General features: G+C 45.9%; 2 protein-coding genes across 4 annotated transcripts in view; one reads left to right on the top strand and one right to left on the bottom strand.

The window, feature by feature from the left end:
- On the bottom strand, positions 1-8859 carry Mtnap1 (mitochondrial nucleoid associated protein 1). Of its 3 annotated transcripts, none has more exons than XM_075989997.1 (5): positions 8356-8859; positions 5397-6862; positions 3025-3129; positions 2387-2494; positions 1-137 (listed from the first exon to the last, which is right to left on the bottom strand). In XM_075989997.1, exons 2-5 carry the CDS (start codon positions 6853-6855, stop codon positions 115-117), a joined length of 1695 nt encoding a protein of 564 aa, XP_075846112.1. In that variant the 5' UTR covers positions 6856-6862; positions 8356-8859; the 3' UTR covers positions 1-114. The 3 variants fall into 3 exon arrangements, with proteins under 3 accessions (XP_075846112.1, XP_075846111.1, XP_075846110.1); XM_075989995.1 differs by having other exon boundaries at positions 53-137; positions 2370-2494; positions 8356-8654; XM_075989996.1 differs by lacking the exon at positions 3025-3129 and having other exon boundaries at positions 8356-8654.
- Positions 8860-8908: 49 nt separating this feature from the next.
- Vcf1 (VCP nuclear cofactor family member 1) overlaps positions 8909-27485 on the top strand; it is a 22641-nt gene continuing 4064 nt past the window's right edge. The window contains exons 1-2 of the mRNA XM_075990007.1: positions 8909-9191; positions 14588-14687. Coding sequence (XP_075846122.1) covers positions 8965-9191; positions 14588-14687 — 327 coding nt within the window. The 5' untranslated portion in view covers positions 8909-8964. The remainder of the gene's footprint in view (positions 9192-14587; positions 14688-27485) is intronic.

The raw sequence follows: 27485 nt of genomic DNA, 5'->3' as shown, positions 1-27485 counted from the left end.
CGGTAGTTTTATTATTGGCACCCTCTCTGTCTGCAGCACAAACTTCGAGTGTTTCGTCCGCTCTGGAGCTTCTCTGTCACACCCTCCGTGGCTCTCCGACGTGCTCGGTCGGCATTACTTGCGCCAGCGCTGCAGCTCTTGGGACAAACAGAGACAAAGATGAGAACCTGGGAAGACGTGTCTTACTGGCTGTTTTTTTTTTAAAAAAATATTTATTTATTTATTATGTATACAATATTCTGTCTGTGTGTATGTCTGCAGGCCAGAAGAGGACAGCAGACCTCATTACAGATGGTTGTGAGCTACCATGTGGTTGCTGGGAATTGAACTCAGGACCTTTGGAAGAGCAGGCAATGCTCTTAACCTCTGAGCCGTCTCTCCAGCCCTTACTGGCTGTTTTTTATCTTTGCTTTTTAAATACTTTTGTTTCATACATTTAGGAATCTTCTTGGGCCTAAGAACATCCTGCTTCAGTCTTCAGAGATGAAAAAAAAATGTCCAGGTCAGGTGCGTAGCACCAGCAGCACTGGGGACAGAGGTAGGACAAGGTCAACCTGGGCTAGACATTAAAACGCAACGTGACTAATACCTTTGGACTGGCTCGCCTGGGAGCAAGCACTGTCTTTAGAGAGATGGGATTCTGCTTTTAGGCTTCTTGTTTGTATCGGGATCCCATGTTTCACGAATGGCCCACTGCCTGCTACAAGAACTTGTGTCTATGGCAGAATGCTCAGCATGCAGGTTGCTGCAGGCCCCTTCTGCTCAGTCACCTCTCACCCTGACTCTCCAGACAGGGACTGAGTCAGTACACTGAGTTTTCATCTGAAATAGCCTAGGCTCCTGCCACCTCTTAAATTATGAAAAAATACTAAACTTTTTTGGGGGTAGTTTCCTATGAACCATGAGTTTTTTCTTTCTAAATCCGGAGTTTTTTGTTTTTTTTTTTTTTAGACCAGGCTGGCCATGAACTCAGAATTTTGCCTGCCTTTGCCTCCCAGTGCTGGGGAGGTTTTTTTTTGTTTTTGTTTTTTTTTTTTTTTTGCAGTACATGTGTGCCTGATGCCTGCAGAAGTCTGAAGAGGGTGTTGGACTCCTCGGAACTGAAGTTAGGAATGTCTCTGAGCTGCCATGTGGATGCTGGGAACTGAACCTGGATCCTCTTTAAGAACGACAAGTGTTCTAACCACTGAACCAACTCGCCAGCCTCCAGATATGTTTAAATGAACAAAAGTTATCTTGGATTAAGAGAAAAGAAATTTGGACATTTTCCTCCTGTCAGGACTTCGTATGAGCACAAGTATAACTAAACAGGCCATACAGTTTGATTTTCAGAGACAGGGTACCATGTGTGCATAGTCTAAACCAGCTTTGAACTCATTACCCTCCCACCCTAGCCTCTCGAACGATGGGATCACAGGCATGAACCACCATGTCTGGTTCAGGGAACTTGGTTGTGAACATTGAAGGCAGCCAGACTCAGTGGCTGGAGAGATGGCTCAGAAGTTAAAAATGCTTGTTGGATTTTCCTTAGGTCCTGGGTTAGATTCCCAGCACCTACAAGGCAGCTCAAAACCATCTGTAACTCTAGTTTCAGAGGATCAGATGCCTTCTCTGGTCTCCACGGACACCAGTCATGTACTTTGTATACAGACATAGACATACTTGCAGGCAAAATACTCATACACAAAAAAAAAAATTAAAAAAAAAAGAACTAAAATACAAAAAAGCTGGGCGGTGGTGGTGGCGGTGCACGCCTTTAATTTCAGCACTAGGGAGGCAGAGGCAGGCCTGGTTTACAAAGTGAATTCCAGGACAGCCAGAGCTGTTACACAGAGAAACCCTGACTTGAAACAAAACAAAATAACAACAACAAAAAGATATGCAGACTCTAGCCAGGTGTGGTGGCACGTACCTGTAACCCTAGCACTCACAGGCTGAGGAAGGGGGATGAGAGCTCAGGGCAGAGGTCAGGGCTGGGGTCTGAGTCTGGGTCTAGCCTGACCTGCGCAGGGAGACCTGGTGAACAAAAGGCTGAAGCTGCTTAAGCATCTTAAGCACATGGTCTGTTCTGTTCCTCCTGCTCTAGGTGGCAGAAAGCCCTTCTAGTCCACTGTGGAAAAGGGGTTCTCAGGCACGAAGGACGGCGCCTCCCCCTGGCGGGGAACAGTTTAAAGCAGGAAAAGCAAACCAACCCACCAACTGAAGGCCTCTGGTCCATCACAGGTATCACTAATGGGCAGCGAGAGCAGCCATGTAAATATAACTCAAATCTTGCGGACCTTTAATGGAGCCCAAGAGACCCAGCGACATCAGGGCTCCCGGATACTACCACCAGAGCCCAAAGGGAGGTGACGAGTCACTTAGGCTACCTATTACGATGGCTTACTCAGACGCTTGAAGCTCCAGTTACAACACAGGATGAAGTAGCCAGCGAAGAGCATGGTGAGGCTCCCGACGTTGCTCTTCTTTATGGTGGCGTTGCACATCACCCAGCCTGTGCAGGGGGGGGGGGCGTAGATCACATGGTTAGTGGCCGGGGCATGGCCCAGTATGTGCACACCATTCAAGTCAGTCCTGCTAGACTGTGCAATGAACTCTAACTCACAGAACTTCTGGGCCTATATGAGTGTGGGTTATACAAAGTATATACATTTCCATAGCTGGCAGCAAGGTTCAGCTATGGAGGACTTGAGTAAATTCAAATCACGTGTTCCCACGTTGGGCTTTGGGTTAAACTCTGGAGCAATGCAAGTGTAGACGATTGGCTAGCTGAGGTTCAGCATTGCCTCGGCTGATCACTGTGAGGAAGGAGTGGTTAGGGACAGGTGGCAGGGCTGTCTTTTAGGAAGAGTTGCTGCTCTGTTAGCTTTGGGGTTCCGAATGACACTCGACTCTGAAATGGAAACACGGAGAACGACAACCACTCCTTTCTCTTCTTGGCTTAACAACCTACAGTGGAGAAACTTCTCCACAAGCCTGGGGCCAGCAAGAGAACCCACCAGTCAGTAGTGACAGCAACCTCACCTTTGTGCACGGCTCCCAGGAGCCTCATAAGAGGGAAGCTGGAAGTTGTGTGCGCCGGGGCTTCGGAACTCCAGCTATCAGCCGAACTTCGTCCCAACCAGGGAACTACGGTTCCAAACAGAAGTCGCTGTGATAGTCCATCTAGAATCGCCCCTTCCCACCGTGCAGCTGCGGGGCCCCATGGCTAGCCCTCAGGAAAAGCACACCCCGACAGGAGGGTCAATGAGCACCTCACTGGGATGCAGTTACACCACACACTGAAGTGAAATCCTCCTCAGAGACCCTGTACTGTGATAGACCCATCAGCTGCCCCTTCTGCTTGCACATGCCTGGTCAAACCACGGTTTATCATCTGCTGAGATTTCAGCAAGAAGTAGCTATTTCTACTACAGGTTGAGTATCCTGAAATGCCTGCACCGAAGAGTTTAGATTTGGGCCTGAAAACAATCTTGAACCATCTACATGTGTACAATGAACTGTCTTAGGCCCCAAACCAGAACCAACTATGGAATCTCTCTGTTCTCTGCTCCCCTGCCCCACTGGCGACTGAGCCCAGGACCCTACACACAGTAAAAATGCATGTCTGCCTGCCCTCTACCACTGAGTTGCATCCACAGCCCCCAAATCCATCTTCGCTTCTGATGAATTTGTCTGACGAACCCTGTCAGCATATTCTGAAGATTTTTTTTTTAAGCATGCCTGTTTGGACTGCGACCGCCTATGCGCAGCTAGGCTTGGGATCATCTTCTCCCCAGGACTGTAGGTACCCACGTCAGCACTCAAGATGCTGTCGCTCTGGAGCACTGTGGATCTGAGCTTAGGGACGATCGTCACACATACCCCTACTCCCTGTCAGTCATCTTGATCTGGTATGTCTGCTCTGACCCCACTGCCAGGCCTCGGCTGAACTGTCCTATTTATGCTGACGTGTGACTAACAAGTAGGACCAGAAAAAAAGGCACGTGTTTCTCTTTCACGTTTTCCTCTGTGTTCAAGCCAGAAGGGGATCCCAACTGGCCGTGGTTTTCTGATCTCAGTTTGGTTTGTCAGGACAAAGGATAAATTAAGATAGATGGGGTCAGCAGGTGTGCTGAAAGCTGCCGTGAATATAAAAATGCTCAAATGATCATATTACACATGGGGGCTGGGACAGAGGGCTCAGCAGTAAAGAGCACTTGCTACTCTTGCAGAGGACTCGGTTTTGGTTCCCAGCATCCCTGTAGTGACCTAAACCATTTTGAAATATGATTCCTAGCAATCAGACACCCTTTTCTGGCTTCCATGGGCAACTGTATGCATGTGGCACATGACACATGAACTCACATGAATTACCACACATATAAAAAAAATCTTTAAAAACAAAAGCATACTCGTGTCCAAGGAATCACACAGTATGTATTTGTGCAAGGTCAAAGTCTCTTAAGAACCAACAAGAAAGAGAAAAATCATGGGGCTGGAGAGATGGCTGCAGTGCTGAAGAGGACCTGGGTCCAGTTTCCAGCACCCACATCTAGTAGCTCGCAACCACCTATAACTCCAGTTCCAGGGTCTCTGATGCCCTCTTCTGGCCTCTACAGGCACTGCACTCGTGTGCACATTTTACCCCAAACTTTCACATACTTGAAAACAAACAAAATGAACAAAAAAAGACCGATCATAAAGCCTGGAGATGTAGCTCAACTCAAAACACAACGTGTACCCTCTAGAAACTGCCACTGTTGGGCCAGGGTCTCAGCGGTGTTGGTGACCATGGACTCTGTTTTTCCTCTGTTGTTCAAGCTGGGTTCACTTCCAGGTACAGGTTCGGAGAAACATACACAAAAAAAAATCTGAGCTATGATCACGGATGGAGCGCAGAGGCCATGGTCACTGCACCCACAGGCCTTTCTTTCCTATGTGCCGCTCCGGACACTGGGCTCTTATCCCTTATAGCCTTTCCCATCCAATTTCTTTTCTTTTTCTTCAAGACTATGTAGCCCTGGCTGTCCTGGAACTCATTCTGTAGATCAGGCTGGCCTTGAACTCAAAGATCAGCCTGCCTCTGTGTCCAAGGGTCCGGAATTAAAAGCGTGCGTTACCACGCTCAGCTTGCCCATCCAATTTCTGTTAGGCCTCTTCCCAGTATAGAAACGCAACTGCTGTCAGGATAGCAGCCTGGCCCAGTCTAACCCTTAACTCTCGATGGAGAAGGGAGAAGAAACATTCCAGTTGACTCTGGACTGAGAGGTCTCTCCTGTCGTTAAGTCAAGCGTGGGGTAGACTGTGTAGGTGTGGCTAAGTTAACTGAATGAAAACAAGGACTGTCATCCCTATTTCAAAGGTGCAGAACATTCTGGAGGGGCGGGGTGGTCCTCACAAATGAGCCTGCTTACCTTTCGAGACACTCACACCCTGGGAAGTGGCAGGGGGAGGCATCTGAGCCACTGGGTTCCAATGCTGAGGCCCCCTTGGCAACACTCCTAGACCGATGTAACCTGGATAGAGTTCTGGAAACCACTCGAGTCCCACAGACCGGGGAAGAGCCTCTGAGTCCGCAATAGCAACATGACTGACGAGGGAGCATTTAGACACTGGGTACTGAGCTGAATATGACGGTACCTGGTACCCTGTCTGAGGTGAATGGGGTTGGCGGAAAGACACGGGTTCCAAAACGTCCCTCTTGCTTCCCACTAATAGTGTTATGGCAGAAACTTCTGGAGGAGACTTCACAACTGGAGAGGCGAGGCACTGATGCCCTGATTCTGGTACAGAGAGAAGCTTCCTCGAAGTTCCCTCTGGTGGAGTAAGTACATTCAAAAGTGCCAGGGCCGCCTGTGTTTTTGCCTTTGTGGGTAAAATGGGGTCCTTATTATCACGGCCCGAGCAAGCTTGAGCCTGTGCTTCTGTGGCAGACATGCTGTTCTCAGGATTTCTGTTGTGCTGGCGCAACTCTGTTCCGAGGTCGAGCTCCTGGTGCTCTCTGACTAGTGTTTTACCCGGTGGAGCGGAGAGACGGTCCAAGAGGAGTGATTCTGACTTTTTTTGGGTCTCAGCATTGCCAGGGTAGGGAGAGACTTCTGAGACGTGGTCTCCATCTTGGGAATTGCTTTCCTTGTTCAATATCAAGGGTTGGCCTCTCTGAACCCCATGGTTGCTATTCTTTGGTGAATGACAATCACTAACAGGCACGTCTAATAATTTTGCCAGAGGTTTCTGTCTTTGGGGATCGACTGTGTCCAATTTCAAACTTGCAGAAGTGGCCGGTTTAGCATGATGCTGAGTTGAGGAATATTTTTTACCTTGATCAGATAAAACTGGTTCCACCGAGCCAACCAGCAATCCTTCTGTTTCTGAGGGATGACACAGACCTCCCTTGGATCCAGTCACATCTTTGGCAAGTTCTCTCTTGGGAGAGGTGGCCTCTGATGCACTAGACTGAGGGGTTGTGACTCTCTGCAGAGTCACCTTTATCTTGGCGTGACTGAGAACTTGGAAGGGGGGCTGATTTTGATCATTGGTTTTTCCTCCTGCCTCTGTTGTACCCGCTCTTTCCAGGACACCTGCTGTCAGTGGAAGGGTGGTAGCCGTCCATTCTGGGCTGCCCTTTTCTGAGGGGGCATTTCTTTTTGCACCCTCTGTCTCTTGCTCTCTCCTTTTAGCTCTGGTTAGGTCTTTGGTAGGCCCCGCCTCTTTTTTAGCACGTGAAAGTGAAGCTGGCTTGGACTGATAAACTTTTTGATCAGCAGATATGGGCGGTCCTATCATCTTACAGTGTGGCAAGTGGGATTTTAATCGTTTAAATGGCTTCTTACAATAAGGACACACCTCCATCCCGGGGCCAGCATCAGCCATCCTCTTTCTGGGAAAACAATGAAGAACACAGGTAATCATTTTATGCATGATTTTTTTTTTTTTTTTTTATTTTTCGAGACAGGGTTTTTCCGTAGCTTTTTGGTTCCTGTCCTGGAACTAGCTCTTGTAGACCAGGCTGGCCTCGAACTCACAGAGATCCGCCTGCCTCTGCCTCCGGAGTGCTGGGATTAAAGGCGTGTGCCACCACCGCCCGGCTTTATGCATGAATTTTAACTCCTTATTTTGTTTGCTTTTCTTGGCTCAATGGTTAAGAGCACTGGCTGCTCTTCCAGAGAACCTGGGTTCAATTCCCAGCACCCACATGGTGGCTCACAACCATCTATAATGAGATCTGGCGCCGTCTTCTGGCATACAGGAGGAACACTACATAATAGATACATCTTAAAGAAAAGAGATCTTGCCAGGCGGTGGTGGTGCAAGCCTTTAATCCCAGCACTTGGGAGGCAGAAGTAGGTGGATCTCTGTGATTCTGAAGCCAGCCTGGTCTACAGAGCGAGTTCCAGGACAGGCTCCAAAGCTATACAGAGAAACCCCGTTTCAAAAAACAAAAACAAAATAAAAGATAGGCTCTTGTAAAGCCCAGGCTGGCCTCAGATTCACTCTGGTCTATGAAGTTCCAGGAAAGCCAGAGTTACATAATGAGACCACCTCAAAATAAATAAATAAAAATAAAAAAACCCACCACCAACAAAACAAAACCAACAACAACCCCACCCCAAACAATAACCACAGCAAAACTAAACCAAAAGATTTAAGTCTAATAAACTAATGCTTAGCCAATGGGAAAGACATTAAAAATGTCAGCCAGAATTCAATTTTGTTATTTATGCCAAGTGGAGGTTACATAAATTTAATGAAATTGTTTAAAAACCCTTAAACATTAGAAGAGGAACTCCTTAGGGCTTTTAAGAGCAGTTAAGTATTGCGGGATATTTGATCTCAGTGTGTAGCCTTGTCTGCCCTGGAACTCGCTAAGCAGACCAAGCTGGTCTTGAACTCACATAGACTGGCTTGCCTTTGCTTCCCGAGTACTGGGATTAAAGACTTGTGTTAGTTTGCCTGACCTCTACAAGACCCCCATGTTTGTGGATCACTGTTCACGTGTTTGGCAGAAACTTTGAACGTCAACTTCTATAAAGATTAAAACTGGAGAGCTGATGCAAAAGGTGGCCAAGTACTGACTGATTCCTATACAAATAACTGGATTATGCCCCTGGCAGATAACTGAGAATGCTTCTGAAAATCAGAGTCAAAACTTCCCCAAGTATCCTGGGCCCAGCGTACACTTATTCGAAAAAATAAAACCAAACATTCAAAATCCGAGACAAGGTCTCAAGTAGGCCAGGCTAGCTTCGTTTCACAATCGAGAATGACTTTGACCTACCGGTCCTCCAACCTCCACCTCCCAAGGGCTGGGATGACAGGTGCGCGCCCCACACGCCCCGCTGGGACCTCGTGATTTCCCCTGATCACGCTCACCTCGCCACGAGCAAGGCGTTCCCACGCCTGCCGGCCTCCCCACACCTTTCTGCCCGGCCTCTTCCAGCAGGTGGGCGGGACCGCTCCCCGTGGGGGCTGGGACTCCGTTAGTCCGTTCTCCTGATCTGCATTCCCGACCTACAGAAAAGGTCGTGGGAAACAGCCCAGCCCTTGGACACTCCACCGAACCGTCTCCGCACCGCTCGAGACGCAAAGTTCCACGCGGCGCTCCCTTCGAACTCGGGACTCACACCGCCTTCCAACCATCGAACCCACAGCCTGTGGCCGTCCGCGTCAGTGCCTGATGGAGCTCGCCCAGCTCTTTTCCTTTTCATTTTCCACCGCACAGAGATTTAACACAGATACACGTATCAGTTAGTGTTCCAATAATTGAATGTATTCAAATCCGGCTTGACTTTTATGGCTTGTCCCGATTTGTTTTTGAACAGGCCGATGCCTCGGACACCTACACGGGGTCCTGGAAGTGCCCGGTCTGTTTTTCCCTCTCCGGACACGCCTCTTCCTGGGGGCGGGGTCGTGGGTGAGCGCGGCCAACGGCGTCCCCTCCACTGCGCAGCCGCAGGAGGACGGTACCACGGCGCCTGCGACATGGGGGGGCGCGGAGGAGACGCCGGAAGTCGCGGTGGTACGGGTCGTCCTGAGGGGTACTCAGCGCCCGCAGCCTCTACCCGCGCGGCGGCCAGAGCCCAGGCCCGTGGGGGTGGGCGTGGCGGTCGTCGCCGGAACACAACCCCGTCCGTTCGCTGTCGGCGCGGGGCGGCGCAGCCGCGTCGCTCGCCTTCACCAGCGGCCATGAGCGAGCGCCTCCGCCCCAGGTGAGCGAAGGGACCCACTCACTCTCCCCGCGGCCCCTCGGCCGAGGATCCCTGCGCGATGGAGCCGAGGGGCGCACGAAGCCGGGGTGCTGCGAGGCCCCGTCTGCGTCGCTCTGCGGTCGGAGGAGGCGGGGAGAAGGTTGCGCCGCCTAAGACACCTGGACCCTGCGGGGAGCCAGAGAGGTGACTCTCTGGAATCCAGGTCTGCTCCTCCTCCGTCTTTTTCTGGTTTTCTTCGACTTCTGCCCTTTCCACTTTGGAATGAGGTTTGTTCGGTTCTATAAGACAGACGGTGGACCTAAAGCTTTCCTGTCCTAAATTTAGGCGGGCGGTGGTGGCTGCGGGGGGTGGGGGTAAGGACTAACTGAGCTTGAAGAGGCCAGCCCCCCAAGAAGGCGCCTCCGAGGGGGACGGGACGCGACGGGGCGGGGAGATGCTGGCGCCCCAAGGTCAGGGGAAAGGCGGGGGTTGGGCTTAGCCCTGCAGATGGGAGGGCTTAGGGCTGTTCGCAGCTCTTTCTCCTGAGCTGTTGTTAACCCAGAAGGGCAGATGGACCCTGGAGGGTCGTGACCCACTCTCGGTTGTGACATTAACAGGCAGCATTCTAAACTGTCTGGCTGAGGAGCCGTTTGGCTTTGAGGCGGGAGGTGGAAAACATTGCGAGTTAAAGCTCGTTTGCCTTTCCCCTTAGCGTAGCCTCAGGCCCCAGGCGGCCTCTGAGAGCTTTAGGCCCCCACGCAGAGGAGGTTTCTTTTTCCCTTCTCAAGAAGGTGGGAAGAAGTAAGTTGGGATGCCCTGCCTCAGAATGAAGAGGGTCCGCATTATTTCCTATTAGAAAGTTACCTCTAACTACGGAGCTCGACGACCTGTACAAGTTTTACTTTCTGGTTTTTCTCATGAAGAATAGACTCAGAGAGCGTCGTTTAATTATTTAAGTTTATCCAGATTCACGTCTCTTTATTTCATAGTAGTTTCAGGTGCATCATAGCATTGCTTTTTTATTTTCTCTTTTAAAAGATTTTATTTATTTTTAGGTGTATGGGTGTTTTGCTTGCGTGTACATACATAGACCACGCGTGTCCATAGAAACAAGAGGAGGGCATCGGATCTCCTGGACCTAGGGCTGTAGTTGGATGTGAGCCAACATGTGGATGCTAGGAACCAGACCTCAGTCCCCTGCACCAGCAACAACTATTTTTCAGTCTTGAGCATCTCCCCCAAGCCCTGTATCTTATTACATGCATTCATTGGTTGTGAATGTAATCACTGTTTTCTATTGCTTCTCCTTGAAATAGTTATTTCTTGGGATTAAACTCACCAACATCCTGAGCATATTCGGTCCAGTGTTGAAAATCTAGAGGTCCCTAGACGGAATTGAATTGTTGATTTTGTTTATGTAGAAATTGTGGCAGAAAGTCTGTACTTGTGTGAACAAGATGTTCAAGCTAAACTGGAAATTACAAGGTGCCTATCAAAATTATTATCTGGTCTTTGGCATTGATGCAGTACCTAAAGGTTTAATCTTACTGATTGTGCAGATAGCATGAGGTCATAATCTTGCCAATTATTGAAGATGATTTATGGTCCAGCTACAGTCACTTCTTTAGGATTAGTAAGCCTGAGCTGACTGCCATTATTTGGATTCTCTTGGAAAGTCTCCCTCACCTGACAAACCCCAGCATTTTCTACCAAGAATAGATTTTTATTTATTTGTTTGTTTGTTTGTTTTTGTTTTTCGAGACAGGGTTACTCTGTGGCTTTGGAGCCTGTCCTGGAACTAGCTCTTGTAGACCAGGCTGGCCTTGAACTCAGAGATCCGCCTGCCTCCGCCTCTGCTGGGATTAAAGGTGTGCACCACCACCGCCCAGCTAGATTCTTTTCTATAGTTCTGTAAACTAGTAATCTGAGTTTGTACTGACAGTAGATTCTTTTATATAGTGCTGTAAGCTAGTAATCTGAGTTACTGACTGTAAATTCTTTTATATATCTAATTTACAGGAGTCGTAGTGTGTTTCTATCTTCTGGTGACTTCTTTAAAATAAGCCCTTTGGTGAGGACAGATCTTTCTTGCCTACTTTTCTCTTCACCCATGAGCTAGCTTGGCCAGCTACAGTGTCTTTATCTCCAAGGCAGTTCCTGTCTCTGAATCTGGTCCCTCAGTTAAAAGATGAAGAGCTGAGCTCAGACTTTTTTCAGACTTTGACAGTCGACTGTGCAGGTTGTTGAAGGGTGGTAAGAAAGCCTGACTTACCACACATCCCTAATTTTTACGTATGAATCGTGGGGAGAGATGCCCCACAGCAAGAAGTAAACTCGTTTAAAGAAACACACGACATGAGGTGTAGTTAAACTTGCTTCTGATCCCAGCCAGCACTCATAAGACAGATAATCTGCATTTGAGGCCAACTTGATGTCCAGGCCAGCCAGGCTACATAGTGAGACCTCGTCTCAAAACAAACAAACAGACACACAAAACCATTTGAGAGGCAGTTTCTGTACTCTGATTCCATCTGCCTAGGTTCTCCAGAGGACCAGCAAGATAGGACAGAAGAGAAATAAGGAAAGTGATGGAGTCTGCCGTCCTTGGGGTAATAGATGTCCAACAGTTTTCTTTACCTAGGTAGAAAGGAGAGAATCTGATCAGTTACAGGGCGCCTTAGTAATAAGGCGATTGAAAGCTGCTTCTAGTTATCTAATAACAGCCAAGAACAACGAAAATGGAGGATTCATAGAGCTCATTCTTAGCTCATTACTACCCAAAGGAGAGGACAACTCAAAGGCCCAAGAGATGGCACTTGTACCGTGAGAAAACTGACAGCTCTCTCACATGGCTTTCTCAGGGGTAGATAGATGGGAACTAGAGAGCAGCCCTTCTGCTAGTCTCATTACTGGGAGGAAGCATGCCCTGCTACCGATGAGGACATAATAGTTTTTGGTCAGGCTCATAAAGTTTGGTGGGAGTGACTCAGCAGCCCCAAGCATAACCAGCTGTTGGCGTACTGATAATAGACGTTTGGGGCCAGTCTACTGCCTCTGAATTTTTCTTTGACTGTCATGACTCCCGGCAAACATTGCTTTACTTTACATCCCCAAGTAAGTTACCTGTTTTATAACATTTTCCATAATAAATTAGTCTTTTTTCCCCCAGTGAAGCAGGAATTCCTGTCTGTGGTCTTTGATAAATTTTATTCTTGAATTTTTTTTTTTTTTTTGCTTTGTATTTGTTTGTTTTTTGGAGGGGGTCACTGTGTAGCCCTGGTTGTCCTGGAAATCGTTCTATGTGGTTAACTGTGGTTGTGCATGAAGATGTTAGGGATTGTGTGCTCCCACAGTATTTATGCTGGGCATGGCTACAGCAGCAGTAGCTGCAGGGCTGCAGCCAGCCTCTCATGAATGCGCTAGTAGCACATTGGGTTGATGTGACTCAGCCTGTGAGGAAGTTAGCTTCAGTACTGAAGGCTGTTGTAAGAGCAGCAGGGACTGGCATTAGACACATCTTGGGATGAGTGAGTCCTGGCACTCTGAGTGGTCCAGTGAGTGCTTGGTCATAGTTGAGCAGTGAGACTGGGAAGGCAGTAGGTGGCATGTCCGAGTCTGGGGTAGCTGTGTGAAGTAACCTGAAGGAGGTGCTGGCTGATGACAGGGTTGGGCACAGCCTGTTTTTTGTTTTGTTTTGTTGGCCATTCTCTGTATACTGGTGATGAGATGCGCCTGGCACTCTGTGCTGAGTCAAAGCTCCATATGGTGATCCAGTAGAGCTTCTGTAGCGAAGAGACTGCTGCTCAGTGTAAGGAGATAAGGTCTCACGATGTGGCCAGGCTGGCCTCAAATGTGCAGTGATTGTCCTGCCTCAGCTCCCTGCTTGCTGGCATTGTAGGCATAGCCACTGTGCCTGGCAGTAACTAGATTTTTTTTATTTTTAAATTAATTAATTTTGCTTTTTTTGAGACAGACTTAGATTGCTGACTTGGAGCTCACTGTACAGAACAGGCCTTGAACTTGCAGTGATTCTCCTGCCTCTGCTTCCTGAATTCTGGGATTAGACATGCAAGCCATCATACCCAGCAGGATGTGGATTTTAAATTTTGTTTTATTTAAATTTAAATGGCCACATTATTAGTAGCTGCCATTTTGGGCAGGTTATCCCAGACAGTTGGGTCTGGAGCTCTTCCTCCTTGGATTTATTCCTGTTTTCTAGTTTGGGATTAAAATCCTTCTGATAGCCCTAATTCTTGTAGATAGTTTAAATAAACATATATTCTCTTATACTGACTGAAAGCACTTGCTGGAGAAAGATGTGATTTATTCTCCCCCTTTTACCTGGCAGTTTTAACCAGAGTATTCTGTCACTGAGTTACAGCTCAGCGCAGTGATGTAACGGTGATAGTGGTGTAGCCAAGCGTTTTCAGTGTTGGCTCAGAAAAGAAACTGCCACCCCACCCCACCCCAGCAGGGCCTTAGGACCTCTCACCTCTGCATTCTGTATGGCAGCATGTTGTGTGTATTTCAGGACAAACAGGCAGTCAGTGTCCTCACTTCAGTGCTCCGTGGGGCAGGGAGTGGAGTGGGGTTAGAGTTATAATTTTAGGATTTGTGGCAAAGGAGATTGAGTTGGTACCCTCCTGTTTCTCTGTTCCCAGCAGGTGCTTGGAAACTAGTCTTTCTCCGTAAGGCTCGGCCTCACTAGCTGTCTCTGCTTAGTGTCCAGCATTGAAATATTAGAATTCTCCCACTGGGGTGTCGTGGTTGTAGTAGAACTCTTAAAATAACTCTCAAGCCATTTCTGACAACTCTGAGGCCTCTCAGCTGTAGTGCCCCCCCCCCCAACCAGGAATCTAACAGTTAGTCTTTGTGAATGTTCTCCAGAAACTGGGGCAGATAACCTTTAAGATGTTGACCCAGTTCCTGATGTATGTGCCAGGTGGGAGGCCTCCCGGAGACTTGATTTGATTCAGCCCCTGGGAAAGGGGTCAAAGTGACCCTTAGATGTTTTATCTTACCTGGCAACCGCTCTCCAGCCAATTATTGGTAATAGCCCTTTTGAATAAGCCAAACATAATAATCAAAGAACAACCCCCAGACACCCACCTTGCTTCTGTGGCTTTTTCCTTTAAAAGTAGCCTGTACCAGCTCTTCGGGGTTTTTCTGGCCTCCCAAATGCTGAAAGACCCTGTCATAACAGAATTAATAAAATCCTCATGCTTTTACATCAGCTGTGGTGTGAGAGGTGGTCTCTTGGGGTGACTCCTCCTCGGTGTTTGGACTCTAGGATCCAACAGTGGTAGATTAATTTTTTTAGCCTAGAGGGTGCATTTTTGTGTGTTGTTGTGGTTTATAATTGAAGTATCTGCAAGCTCCCTAACTGCTTATTTTTCTTCTTTGTGTTTAAATTTTAGGAAAAGGAGAAGAAATGGCAATGATGATGACAACCACCTACCACCCCAGACCAAAAGAAGCAGTAGGAACCCCATCTTCCAGGACTCCTGGGACACAGAGGTAGGCAGAATGACCGCAGGCTCAGCTGCATGACCTGGTCTCCATTGCATAATTGGAAGAAGTTCATTTTTCCAAGAACACCTCACCTGCCTTTACTTCTTTGCATCATTATGTTAAGGCAGAGTTTTGATGAATAGCCCTGGCTAGCCTGGAACCCAAACCTGGTTGGCCTCAAGTTTGTGGCTGTCCTTTCCCTTAGTGCTGGGGTTGCAGTTATGTGCTGGCACACTAGGCAACCTGTATTTCTACTTTTGAATCAAAGCCTCTTTGAGGAAGATAGGGACTGACTGTCTGTCCTGTCAGGTAAGCAGTGTGCACATGTTCATTTTCACCCACCCCCACCCCATTTATTTATAATCGTTTCTTGGACTTTGGAAGCCATCTTTGAATCCTCTAATTTTACATTTCCTGGTGGTTTATGGGAGGCATATTTGCAGCTCTAGACAGCAGAGTGTGTACAGCGTATGCACATGGATCCCCTTTTTGTTTTGGGATTAAAGGCATGCACCGCCACCGCCCAGCCACAGATCCCTTGTTACAGGGTTTTTATTTTACATTATTTTTAAACGAAAGGCCAAAAGAGGGTACCAGATCTCATCTGTGGGCCACTATGTGGTTTCTGGAAATTGAACTCAGAACCTCTGGAAGAACAGCCAGTGCTCTTAACCGCTGTGCCATCTCTGTGTGCTAGAAACTGTTCTTCCATAAGGCTGTGAGGGGAGGAGAGTGAGGTAAAGGTGGGAAGCACACTCAAAGTTTTTTGCATTTTATGTTTTCCAGAAAGAGTACTCTGCTTTGGGGGAGATATATATATATATTGGTGAAGTCGGGGATTGATAATAGGACTCAAGGTTAAAGTGCTGTTGGTGAATCATGCTGCCTAAACATTCTGGCTCCGAACAGTTGTCATGCTACGGTGACAGACATCTGGGTTCTTAGACACTGAACACATCCTGCTGTATTTGGTTCCACTAACAGGGTTTGGCTCATATCTAGACTCTGAGCTAATAATCCAAAGTCACCAATGGGGGCACTGACCTTAGTGTTTCAGGACCAGCTAATAAACAAATCTAGAGTATGTTCCTGTCATGATTAGGCTTGAGTTCTGATAACATTTCTTTTAAAATCTTAGTTTACTTTTTTCTTCTTTAAAAAAGTGTTTAGCCTGCCTGGGGATGGGTGGGGTAGGTGGATGACATGCCCTTAGTCCCAGCACTTTTGTGGCAGAAGTAGGCGGATCTTGTGAGTTCGAGAACAGCCTGGTCTACAAAGTGAGTTTGAGGACAGCCAGAACTACACGGAGAAACCCTGTCTCGAAAACAAAAAAGTCTTTAGGTGAAAAGAAGTTGAGGTTTGGTTGAATGGAATGATTGAGGAAATACTGGGGGTGACAGAAACCAGAGGCCAGAGTGTGCTGTGAACATCTTAGGTCAAAAAGTAGCAGCCATGGCTTGTCACCATCCTGTCTGTGGTTTTGATGCTTTAGAACAGGCTTAAAAATGTCATCTTCTTTTTTAACCTAAAAATTTTGTTTCCTTTTTAAAAATTAAAAAAAAAAATTATCTTTACTTATCTTCATTTGTGTGTGTCCTGGAGGTGGGCACTGTGGAGGACAGAGGATAATGATGCATAGAGGCACTGGTTCTCAAATCCTTCCACCGTGTCGGCTTAGGAATCAAGTTGATTGTCAGACTTGGGCAATGTCTTTGCCTGCTGAACTGCCTCACTGGACTTGATTTTGTTGTCTGTCTTCTTTTTCTTTTCCCTCCCTTCCTTCCTTCCTTCCTTCCTTCCTTCCTTCCTTCCTTCCTTCCTTCCTTTCTTTTTTGAGACAGGGTTTCTCTGTAGCTTTGGAGCCTGTCCTGGAACTAGCTCGTAGACCAGGCTGGCCTCGAACTCACAGAGATTCACCTGCTTCTGCCTCCCGAGTGTTGGGATTAAAGGCGTGCGCCACCACCATCTGGCTTTTCTTTTTCTTTCTTTTTTTAATTTTTAATTTAATAATTTTTTGTTTTGTTTTTTTTGGGGGGGGGGTTCAAGACCGGTTTCTCTGTGTAGCTCTGGCTGTCCTCAAACTAACAGAGATTTCCTCCTCTCCACCTTTTTGTTGTTGTTGTGTTTGGGATGGGGGTGGATAGGATCTCTCCCTGTAGCTCTTGTTAGCAGGAACTTGCTGTGTAGACAAGGCTGGCCTTAAACTTGAAGAGATTCACCTGCCTTTGCCTCCCGAATGCTGGGGTTAAAGGTGTGTGCCACCATGCCAGGCTATGTTGTTTTAATTGTAGTTTGTAGAAAATACCCTTGACTTATTTTCTACCATCCATGCATTGGTGTCCCAGAAGAAAATAGTGGCTTGTGACTTAATCTTTGGGTCCACATATCTTTCTTGTCCAGAGAAGTTTCACTGTTGAACAAGTCTGGAATCAATAGTCTGAAGTGTAGGCTAGCTGGTCCTCATTACAGTTTAAGGCCACGGTAACAACCTTTGTCTGCACCCATTGGCAAGCTCACTCAACTTGGTATCTTAACTATTACTTTCAGTGTTGCTTTCTGGCCACAGGCTGCTGTGCTGTGCTGTGCTGAGCTTACTCAGTGCTGGGGTGATGAGTAAACAACAGGTGATCTTGGAGAGTCAGAGGCTGGGGTCTTCTAAAGTGGGAAGTGAAGCCCGAGTGACTGACTACCCCACTGGAATAGGTTCTTTTGTTTGTAACTCTTTTCTGATAATTGTATATAAAAGAGAAGAATAAATTATTAATATTGTCAGTTGATGTAATAAATAAACTACTGACTTAATACAAGTGTTACTTAACCTTCTAATTCTGAGGCTGAGTCAGCAAGATATGCTTCCTTTAGGATGAGATAACCCATTTCCTGGGGCTGGAGAGATGGCTCAGTGGTTTAAGAGGACTGGCTGGTCTTTCAGAGAACCCAGGTTCAATTCCTAGCACTCAACAACTGTCTGTTACTTCAGTTCAAGGGGATCCAACACCCTCACACAGGCAGACAAAGTGCACATAAACAACACCAATGCACATAAAAACAAAACAGTCATTTCCGGGGCTATCTTGAAATACTAAAATAGTTTTAGAGTTCTTTTTCTGGTAATTTTTTCCATTTGTGAGACATTTGTTTAAAATCACTACCTCTAATCAACTTCTAAGACTTGCTCTTTTCTGCTACACGTTACAGTTGGCCGTGCAGCATTTGTCTCATGCAGCTGTTCCACTGGGTCAGTTGTCTAAAGCTGGAGGTAGCGGACACCTCTTGCCTTGATGTTCTGAGTGAAGGGCAGTGAGACCTGACTTGGAGAGTTGCTCTGCCAGCAGGAGCTTTGCTTTGTGTGCGTTTTCTTCCTTTCATTTTAATTAAGACTTTTCCCCACTCAGGTGGAAAAATTGGGCCACAGAAAAATAGCATGGTTGATAGGAGGCAGGGAAGGGGCGTACAGCCTGGCTTTAGAGCTGCTTGCCCTCAGCTGGTGTGAGCTTCTTTCAGAAGACATGCCAGCTCAGATGGGCTTTGCTAAGTATAGCCATGAGCAGCCAGACCCTAGGTTTCACTTCAGTCACAGCAGAATTATATCATCTGGAAAGTTTTCCCAAAGTAGATGCTATGATATGTAGTATCTGGGGAAGTAGACAAGAAAAAGCGGAGATGAGTTATTGTTTGAGGACTTAAAAAACTTTAACTCCAGTGACTTAGAGTTAAGGACATGTAAGCCTTAGGATTCTCCTTTGCCTGGCTTTCCTTCTGTGTGCATGGTGCATGCATGTATGCAGGCCAAAGACTGTGAGATTGGGGGTGGTCTGTTCCTCTATTGCTTTCTACCTTGTTGCTAATTTTTAAAATTATTATTTGTATGCAATTATATTTGTGCGGGAGTGTATGTGTGTGTGTGTCACACTGCATGTTTGGAGGTCAGGGAACAATGTTGTGGTTCTTTCCTTCTTCCTTTACATGGACTCTGGGGATCAAACTCAGGTGGCCAGGCTTGCACAGCAAGTTCCTTCACCCACTGAATCATCTTGTTGGCCCTCCACCTTATATTTTGAGACAAGATCTCAGTGAATCTGTAGCTTTCCATTTTGGCTAGTTTGGCTGGTCAGTGAGCCTTCAAGTTCTTACTGTCTCCAACTCCCCAGTGTAGTCCCCTGGGGTTACAGATGCATTCCTTCCACTGCCAGTTTCATATATGGGCTCTGGGGATACAAAGTTGAGTCTTCAGACTTGCGCAGCAGGCACTTTGCCAATTGAGTAATCTCTCCAGCCCCTGGCACTATTTTTAAATTAAAGTATAGTTTGCTAATGTAAGGTTAATTTTTTTAAGCAATTCTTAATGAACCCTGATAGTTAACACATAAGCCAGGCATGGCTCTTTGCTCAGTGAGCAAGACAGGAAGTGATTTATTAACTTGTATCTTCCTTTTGAGTCCTGTATAAAGGCAGCAGAATTCTCTCTTTACTCTTTCTTTTCCTTCTCTCCCTTCCTCTTTTCTTTTTTAAAGTTTACTTATTGCACGAGTGTTTTACCTGCATGTATGTACATCACATGTGGCCCTGTTGCCCCCGGAGATCAGAAGAGGCATTGAGTTCCTTGGAACTGGAGTTTGAGTGGTTGTGAGTTGCCGTGGAGATGCTGGGAACTGGCCCCTTTGTCCCTTGTAAGAGTAACTCAGCAATATTATTGAGCACCTTCTAAGGCTGGTAAAAACGGACTAGATTAGGCTATGTCTGTAATCCCACTACTTGAGAGGCTGAGGTAGGAGGCTCACCATTAATTCGAGACCAACCACAGGTTCTTGAATTACCATAGTAAGTTCTAGGCCAGCCTGGGTATAATGTAAAATCCTGTCTCAAAAGCAAACAAACAAACAAAAAAAAACTGTAAAGAAGCTGGTTGGACTCACAGAAGCTACTCTGCTGTTTGAGTTGTGGTTGAACACATGTAGGAGTTTTCAGAGGCAGGATGAGCACTGCTGTAACTGAGAAGTAGCTGTTAGCTGACAGTAGGAATGTGTATTGTGTATATTTATTCACTCATTTATTATTTACTGGAGGATTGGACCTAGAAACTTGTGTAAGTGCCAGTCTGTGTTTACTGCTAAGCTACATTCCTAACTCAGTTTAAAATCTTTTTTTTTTGCTTGTTTTATTTTATTTTTTTTTATTTGTTTTATTTTAGCTCCCCCCACAGGGTTTAGCTCTGGCTGTCCTGGAACTTGCTCTGTAGACCAGGCTGACCTTGAACTCACAGAGATCTTCCTGCCTCTGCCTCTTGAGTGCTAGGATTAAAGGCATGCTGCACCACTGCTGGACTAGCATAATCTTTTAAAAAGATGTTTTCAAGTTTCAATTCATGTGTAAGAGTGTTTTATTTTCATGTTTATCTGCACTATGTGTCTGTGGAGGTCAGAAGATGATGTAGGTTTTTCAGGAACCAGAGTTATGTAAGGTTGTGAGCAACCATGTGGGTACTAAGAACTAAACCCAGGTCCTCTGCAAGTGCAGCCAGTGCTCTTCACTGCTGAGGCATTCCTTCAATTCCAAGTTGGGCATTTTTCTTTTGAGGTTTATGAAGAATTTTGCTGTAATTTTGATGGGCATTGCATTGAATCTGGAGATTGCTTTTGGTAAGACTGCCATTTTTACTATGTTAGTTCTACCTACCCAAGAGCATGGGAGATCTTTCCATTTTCTGGTGTCTTCTTCAATTTCTTTCTTCAAAGATTTACAGTTCTTGTCATACAGGTCTTCCACTTGTTTGGTTAGAATTACTCCAAGATATTTTTTATGTTATTTGTGGCTATTATGAAGGGTGATATTTCTCTAATTTCTTTCTCAGTCCAATTTATCATCTGTGTAAAGGAAGGCTACTGATTTTTTTTTTAATAAATCTTTTTTTTTAAAATATTTATTTACTTATTATGTATACAATATTCTGTCTGCAGGCCAGAAGAGGGCACCGGACCTCATTACAGATGGTTGTGAGCCACCATGTGGTTGCTGGGATTTGAACTCAGGACCTTTGGAAGAACAAGCAATGCTCTTAACCACTGAGCCATCTCTCCAGCCCCCTGATTTTTTTTTTTTGAGTTAATCTTGTATCCTACTACATTACTGAAGCGTTTATGAACAACCTAAATGCCCCTCAATTGAAGAATGGATAAGGAAAATATACATTTACACAATGGAGTGCTACAGAGTGCAAAAAAAAAAAATATGACATCTTGAAATTTGGGGGCAAATGGATGGATCTAGAAAACACAACATTGAGTGAGGTAATCCAGACCCAGAAAGACAAATATAATATATACTAACTCATAAGTGACTTTTAGACATAAAGAAAAACTCGCCTATAATTCACAATCCCAGAGAACCTAAACAACAAAGAGGACCCTGAGAGAGGCATACATCGATCTAATCTACATGGGAAGTAGAAAAAGACAGGATCTGAGTAAATTGTGAGCATGGGGATAATGGGAGAGGGTTGAAGGGGAGGGGAGAGGGAGGAGGGAGTGTTGCAAGGAGAGCCAGGCCACTTGTTCTTCCTGGCTGCCTGGCTAGCTTAGCCCCGAAATAACCACACAGATACCGTATTAATTAAAACACTGCTTGGCCCATTAGCTATAGCTTCTTATTGGCTAACTCTTATATTAACTTAACCCATTTCTATTAATCTATATATCGCCTCATGGCAGTGGCTTTCTGGGTAAAATTCCCAGCATCTGTCTCCAGCGAATCCATGGCATCTCTCTGATTCTTTCCTTCTCCCAGCACTCAGTTCTGTCTTCTCTGCCTACCTAAGTTCTGCCCTATCAACAGGCCAAGGCAGTTTCTTTATTCATTAACCAAGAAAAGCAACACACAGGTGATTCCCACATCACCAGTCAGTAGAACATGGGACTCTTTATATCAGGGTTGTGGGTTCAGGCCCCATGTTGTGCGCCAGTTGTTGCAAGGAGAGCTAGGCCACTTGTTCTTCCTGGCTGCCTGGCTAGCTTAGCCACCAAATAACCACACAGATAGCATATTAATTAAAACACTCCTTGGCCCATTCGCTAAAGCTTCTTATTGGCTAACTCTTATATTAACTTAACCCATTTTTATTACTGTATATATCGCCAAGTGTCAGTGGCTTACCAGGTAAAATTCCCAGCAATTGTCTCCGGCCGATCTATGGCATCTCTCTGATTCTTTCCTTCTCCCAGCATTCAGTTCTGTCTTCCTTGCCTACCTAAGTTCTGCCCTATCAACAGGCCAAGGCAGTTTCTTTATTCATTAACCAAGAAAAGTAACACACAGAGGGGACTTCCATATCAGGGGAGCAGAGAAAAAATATTTAGCTCAATAAAAACAATTTAAAGAAAATTATTTTCCTTCTTCCCTTCCCTCCTTCCTTCCATGGTAAAGGGAGGATAAAGAGAAGCCTGTGAGTCTAGGTGATAAATACACACAAGCTTTCTGTTTCTGATTATTTTAGTTGGCATATGTTAATTATACACAATAATAGGCTTTATTATGGCCACCTTATGCATACATGTAAGGTATTTTATCATATTTACTCCCTCTTTCCCCCTTTCTTCCCTTCCTTCCCAGAACCTCTTCTACTCTGTCTTCATTTATTTTTTGATTTACTATTTTTGATGACCTACTGAGTTTCCTTAGGGTTGTTTTTAAGATTGTGGATGAAGTTATTCTAGGAGCATATAGGCTTCTTGCAATGGATGCACCACAGAGCATGTTGAAACCTTGCCCTGCAACCATTAGCTTTCTATAGATACTCAGGAGGAGTGAAGGTTTGTGAATCCCTTACCCCTCTGCTACCATTGTGTGCATATGGGTCACGGGGATACTGTTCCACCTGCATGTCAAAAGAGGATGCTATATCTCATGGTTGTGAACCACCATGTGGTTGCTGGGACTTGAACTCAGGACCTCTGGAAGAGTAGCCAGTGCTCTTAACCACTGAGCCATCTCTCCAGCCTAATCTTTAACTTTTAAAAATTGCATTTATTTATTTAGTATTACATTCACCCAGAACAGTGGAAAACTTGTGGAAGTTGGTTTTCTTTTTACAGTATGTGTGGGTCCCGGCTGCTGAATTCAGGTTGTTAGGCATGGCAGTAAAGTACATTTACCCCTGAGCCATCTCACTAGCCTAGACAGGTCTGATCTTGTAAAGGTCTTGGCCAGTAAACACTGCTCCTCTGAGACAAGACCTCACAGGCGTTCTGTATCCTCTAGTCCTCCCTCTGATGCCTCCATTCTTTCCTTCCCAACCTTTGATGTGAAGGAGGAGGCATTACGGAAGTCCCACCTGTGGCTGAGTATCCCTTACCACTTGCCTATACTAATCTGTAGGTAGAAACACCATAATTGAGATAGCAGTTTGATGGGCAGGCACATCATGTCCATTTAGCTTCTCTGCTGAGGCCTAGGTCCTCTCCACCCTCCAGCATGTGGACAGGTTTATGGAACCGGTTGAATCCTTCCCTTGGAATAGGTCTCACATACAACACGGGAGGTTGGTTTACCTTATGGATTCAGTGCCATAGGCACTGGCCGGTAGTAGTGTAACACAGCTGAGAAAGACTCAGTGAGAGTGCTCCCTCAGCAGCCTGCATAGCGTCCCGTCCTTTAGCAGTGTGACAAGTAGCCGTCAGGGAGAAGGCTTCCATCCTTGATGGCTTATTTCTCTCTGTCCTGTACTCAGTTTTGTTTGCATTTTGAGAGTCTTACAGCCCAGATGGCCCAGGCTGGCCCAGGCTGCTCTTCCTACCTTCATCTCCAGAGTGCTGGAACTGCAGGCATACTGCCATGCCTGGCTAAGTTATGACTTTATGAAGCAGAGAGACTCCACGGTTAATATGCTTGCTTGGGCAGTTTTTGAAAGTTTAGGAGTAGAAAGCCATATTTAGAGGTGTTTAATTTCTGCTATGATATAAAGAGGTTATCGTTTAAGCTAATGTCCCAGCCTGGTAAGGATAGAATTACAGGCAAGCCTACCCAGAGGAGCAGCATTTCTGGTGAGCAATTTGAGAAACTAAAGATGACCTTCTTTGTGTATTCATTCTACACCGCAGTCCTGCATCTTCCTGTCTGTCACACAGCTTACCAGTGTTCTGGGGTGACTGCTGGTTTTTCTCATTTCTTTGCACCTCTCAGCTTGAACATGGATCTTCTCTGGTCTGCTACTTTGCCCCTCTTGCTTCCTAACTCACCCATCTATAGCTTCCTAGGTGCCTCTTCCTTTCCCTACCCCCAGCTGTCTTTGCTTGTCTGCAGCCATCTGGTGTTTTCTCAGGGACCTTCCCTCCCTCTTCTCCTTGCTGGGCTTCCTTGTTGACTAAACTTCTTGGGGGTGTGAGCAGTGGTTGATACTCAGCAAATGATTCCGGGTGTCTCCTGCTCTTATGTGCATGTCCTACCAGGGCCCTCACAGCCCCCTGTTGGGTATGACACACACCTGCAACACATCCAGGCCCTGTGCCTGCTTCCTGCTTGGCCTATGAGGAAACATTAGTAGGCCTCTTTTCCATCTCTCCAGACCTCATCATGTACAGATCTTTGGGATCCTAACTCCCTGGGGCGGATCTGAGCATGACTTGAATGTTTGGAACCTCTGCTTGTGCCTCAGTGGCTCTTGTAATCTGGCCATGATCTCTCTTTGTGTTCTGTTTTACCAGCTCCTGACACCGTCCAGGTGTGTCACACTGAGCCTGTCACCCTCAGGACACTCTTTTTCCATTTGTACTTTGAGTTTATGCTGCTTGCCTTGGTTTGTCATTCCCTGCCTATTCCAAGTTTTCCTCATGGACCAGTGGAACTTACCCAGCATGCACCACTGCATTTCTTTTCTAGCAGTAGCTGTGTACTGGTTATCTGTGGATGCATTACCACCATTTTCCTCAGTTGAGCTCAGTAAATGTTTACCAACTGCTTGAGCAGCCCTGGTGACTTGCTCATAGTAGCCAGTGGGCATGAGAACAGCTGGTGTTCTGGCAAGTCTGCCAGAAGCCCACAAGTGACTCCAGAATGTCTGGTCAGGACAGCGCCCTTCTGGCTGCACCGCCCTGCAGCAGTCATGAGGATATAATAACCGCCTGTACTCTTGACTCTCCATGGGTTTTAGTAACGGGACTCTTCAGAGTTGTCAGTGTTTCCATGAGATTATTAGCAAACAGCAGGGAACCAATTGGGGCAAAAGAATTTGGTGCCTTCAGATGCAGGTATAACAGGGATAGGATAGTTCCTCTGGGCAGAATGGCAGTTTGAACTCAGAACTGTGTTTCATCACATAGGAGCATCTCCTTCCAGCCATCTGATCCTGAAAGGTAGCATCACTGACTGAGAGCAGCTTGATCAGTCTTTGCCCATTTCACCATTTCACCTGTGGCTGAGAGAGCACAGGGCGACTGTTTGTGCTCAGAGACGGGTGAGCAGTTCATCCCAGCGGTTGGCCTGCCTTCCCTGCCCACAGGCAGCTCCTGGATGCCCTGCACCACTTGTCCCGTTCCTCCTCTCTTCTGGAGGGTGAGGGAAGGCCTTGGTGAGAGGCTCCCCTGGAGGACTCATTCCAGCCACAAGCTTCTCAGTTCTTGTGGTTAGTCATGGAAGCAGAGCAGCCTTCCTAGAGTCTGACTGATAGATCGGTAGCTTTTTCAGAGTCTGTCTCAAAGTTGTAAGTAACTAAAGACCTTACTCTGTTTGTAGTAACATTCTTTCCTTATGGTTCTTGTTTTCTCTCTCGCTCTCACTCCCCCCCTCCCCTCGTTCTCAAACTCTCTCTCTCACACACACACACACACACACACTCATGGGGGCTTTAAAAAACTAAAGTAAACAAATAGTTAAATAAGTAGTTAAATCAAATAGAAGATCCCAACTCTAAATGCCTTTTTGTGATGTGATGTACACTATACACACAGAGATGTATATATATGGCAAAGAAAAGGTTTTTTTTTTAAAAAAAAATCAAAAATATTCTGTTAATATTTCCAGATTTTTTTTTTTTTTCCGAGACAGGGTTTCTCTGTGGCTTTGGAGCCTGTCCTGGAACTAGCTCTGTAGACCAGGCTGGTCTCGAACTCAGAGATCCGCCTGCCTCTGCCTCCCGAGTGCTGGGATTAAAGGCGTGCGCCACCATCGCCTGGCCAGAATTTTATAGTGTGGTTTGATCATATTAACCCTCTTCCCCTGCTCCTTACTTCCCTACCTGCCCGACTTTGCGTTTTCTTTCTCTTTTAAAACACTCATTGAGTCCAATTTGTGCTGCCCTAATACTCTTGGGTATGGGAGGAAAGGTTTTTTTTTTTCTCTCTCTCTCTCCAAGACAGGGTTTCTCTGTATAACCCTGGCTGTCTTGGAACTAGCCAGCCCAAGAAAAAGAAACAAACAACCCAGATGATACATTATATGTAGGGTTTAGTCTGAAGAAAAAGTGACTTTTTAGATGTGTAAGTTTCTAGTGCTGAGAATAATTTTGTGCATATATATGTAATGAATGTATTACAATTTAACTAGTTTGACCAGTTAGGTTTGTTTGTGAGACATTTTACCCATGTTACCATGAGTTGGTTTGCAAGATTTAAAAATGAACTAGGAAACAAACAAAAAAATGAACTGGAGCATTGGACATGGCGACATCTACCTATAATCTTAGCACATGGGAGGCTGAGGAAGGCATGATACACATGCCAGGCCAGCCTGGACTACATCTGGAGGCTGCAGCTCGAGAAACCCCAGCAAGACCAGCTAGTTAGAAGCATACTTTTTAAAAAAGAGCTCCTTGACCTTTTAATGAGCTTTCATCTTTTCTCAACAGTGTAATTTTGGCTGATACAGTTTGAAATATGTGCAACTTGACATGCAAATTTGACTCACTAAAGACTTAACTCTGGTTCTGCCTATGATTTTCAGAAAGTGCCTGTAATGAAAGTAAAGAAAGCAGACTAAGAAACAGAACTTTTTGCTCCATGAGTTTCTTTCTGATCTAGGGTAGTGACCTACTTAAATATCCATGACCTCAGTGTAGGTAGCCATTCTAGCCTGTTAAGGTAGCTTGGGAGAGGCCTTCGTAGAGTAAGCTTTTTGTTTTGGCATTGGCTTTAAGACTTATTTAACTCCAGCAGGGCTGTGATGGTGCATGCTTTTAAGGCCAGCACTCAGGAAGCAGAGGCAGGCAGACCTCTACGTTCAAGGCCAGTCTAATCTACTGGGGAGTTCCAGGATATCCAGGGCTATAGAGCCCTGTTTCGAAAAACAAATAGACAACAACAATAAAAAGGAAAAGAAAATTGAATACTGCTTTAATTGCATAGACACTACCTGTGAGCACTGAGTATGTGCTTGTGCTGAGTAGCTTAAATCATATGTGGGTGTCAGGTGTACCAATCGATGCTTCCAAGCAGTGCATTTTGACTGTTTCAGGTGAATTACCTGTATGCATATTAGTACCTAGAGCTAGGACTTAATAATCACTTTGAAAATGTAGATCTGGAAGCATTTATAAACCTTGTTTTTATGGGATGGAGAGATGCTCAGTGGTTAACAATGCTGGTTGTTCTTACAGAAGACCTGAGTTCAATTCTCTGCACCCATATGGTAATTGGCAACCATTTAACTCCAGATTCAGGGGAGCCAACATCTTCTAAATTCTTTGGGCACATGGTGCACATACATATATGCAAGCAAAACATTCATACACATAAAATAAATCTTAAATCCTATTTTTAATGGAAATATATAACTACAGAAAAATTGATAGAGGGGAAAAGGTATCTATAATCCTCCCAT

Source organism: Microtus pennsylvanicus, chromosome 11 (genome assembly GCF_037038515.1).
Source record: "Microtus pennsylvanicus isolate mMicPen1 chromosome 11, mMicPen1.hap1, whole genome shotgun sequence".
NCBI classification, from domain to species: Eukaryota; Metazoa; Chordata; class Mammalia; order Rodentia; family Cricetidae; genus Microtus; species Microtus pennsylvanicus.
Note: the sequence above shows the minus strand (reverse complement) of the source record. Positions and strands in the feature narration are given on the sequence as shown.

Bases quoted from the DNA above. Each gene is read 5' to 3' on its own strand.
- Mtnap1 (XM_075989997.1), bottom strand. From the start codon at position 6,855: ATGGCTGATGCTGGCCCCGGGATGGAGGTGTGTCCTTATTGTAAGAAG. The intron at 3,130-5,396 runs GTAAGCAGGCTC...TTGGAACCGTAG, and splicing joins GGGTGTGAGTGTCTCGAAAG to TTCCCTGGTTGGGACGAAGT. The intron at 138-2,386 runs GTAAGCCATCGT...GTTTGTCCCAAG, and splicing joins CTGGAGCTTCAAGCGTCTGA to AGCTGCAGCGCTGGCGCAAG.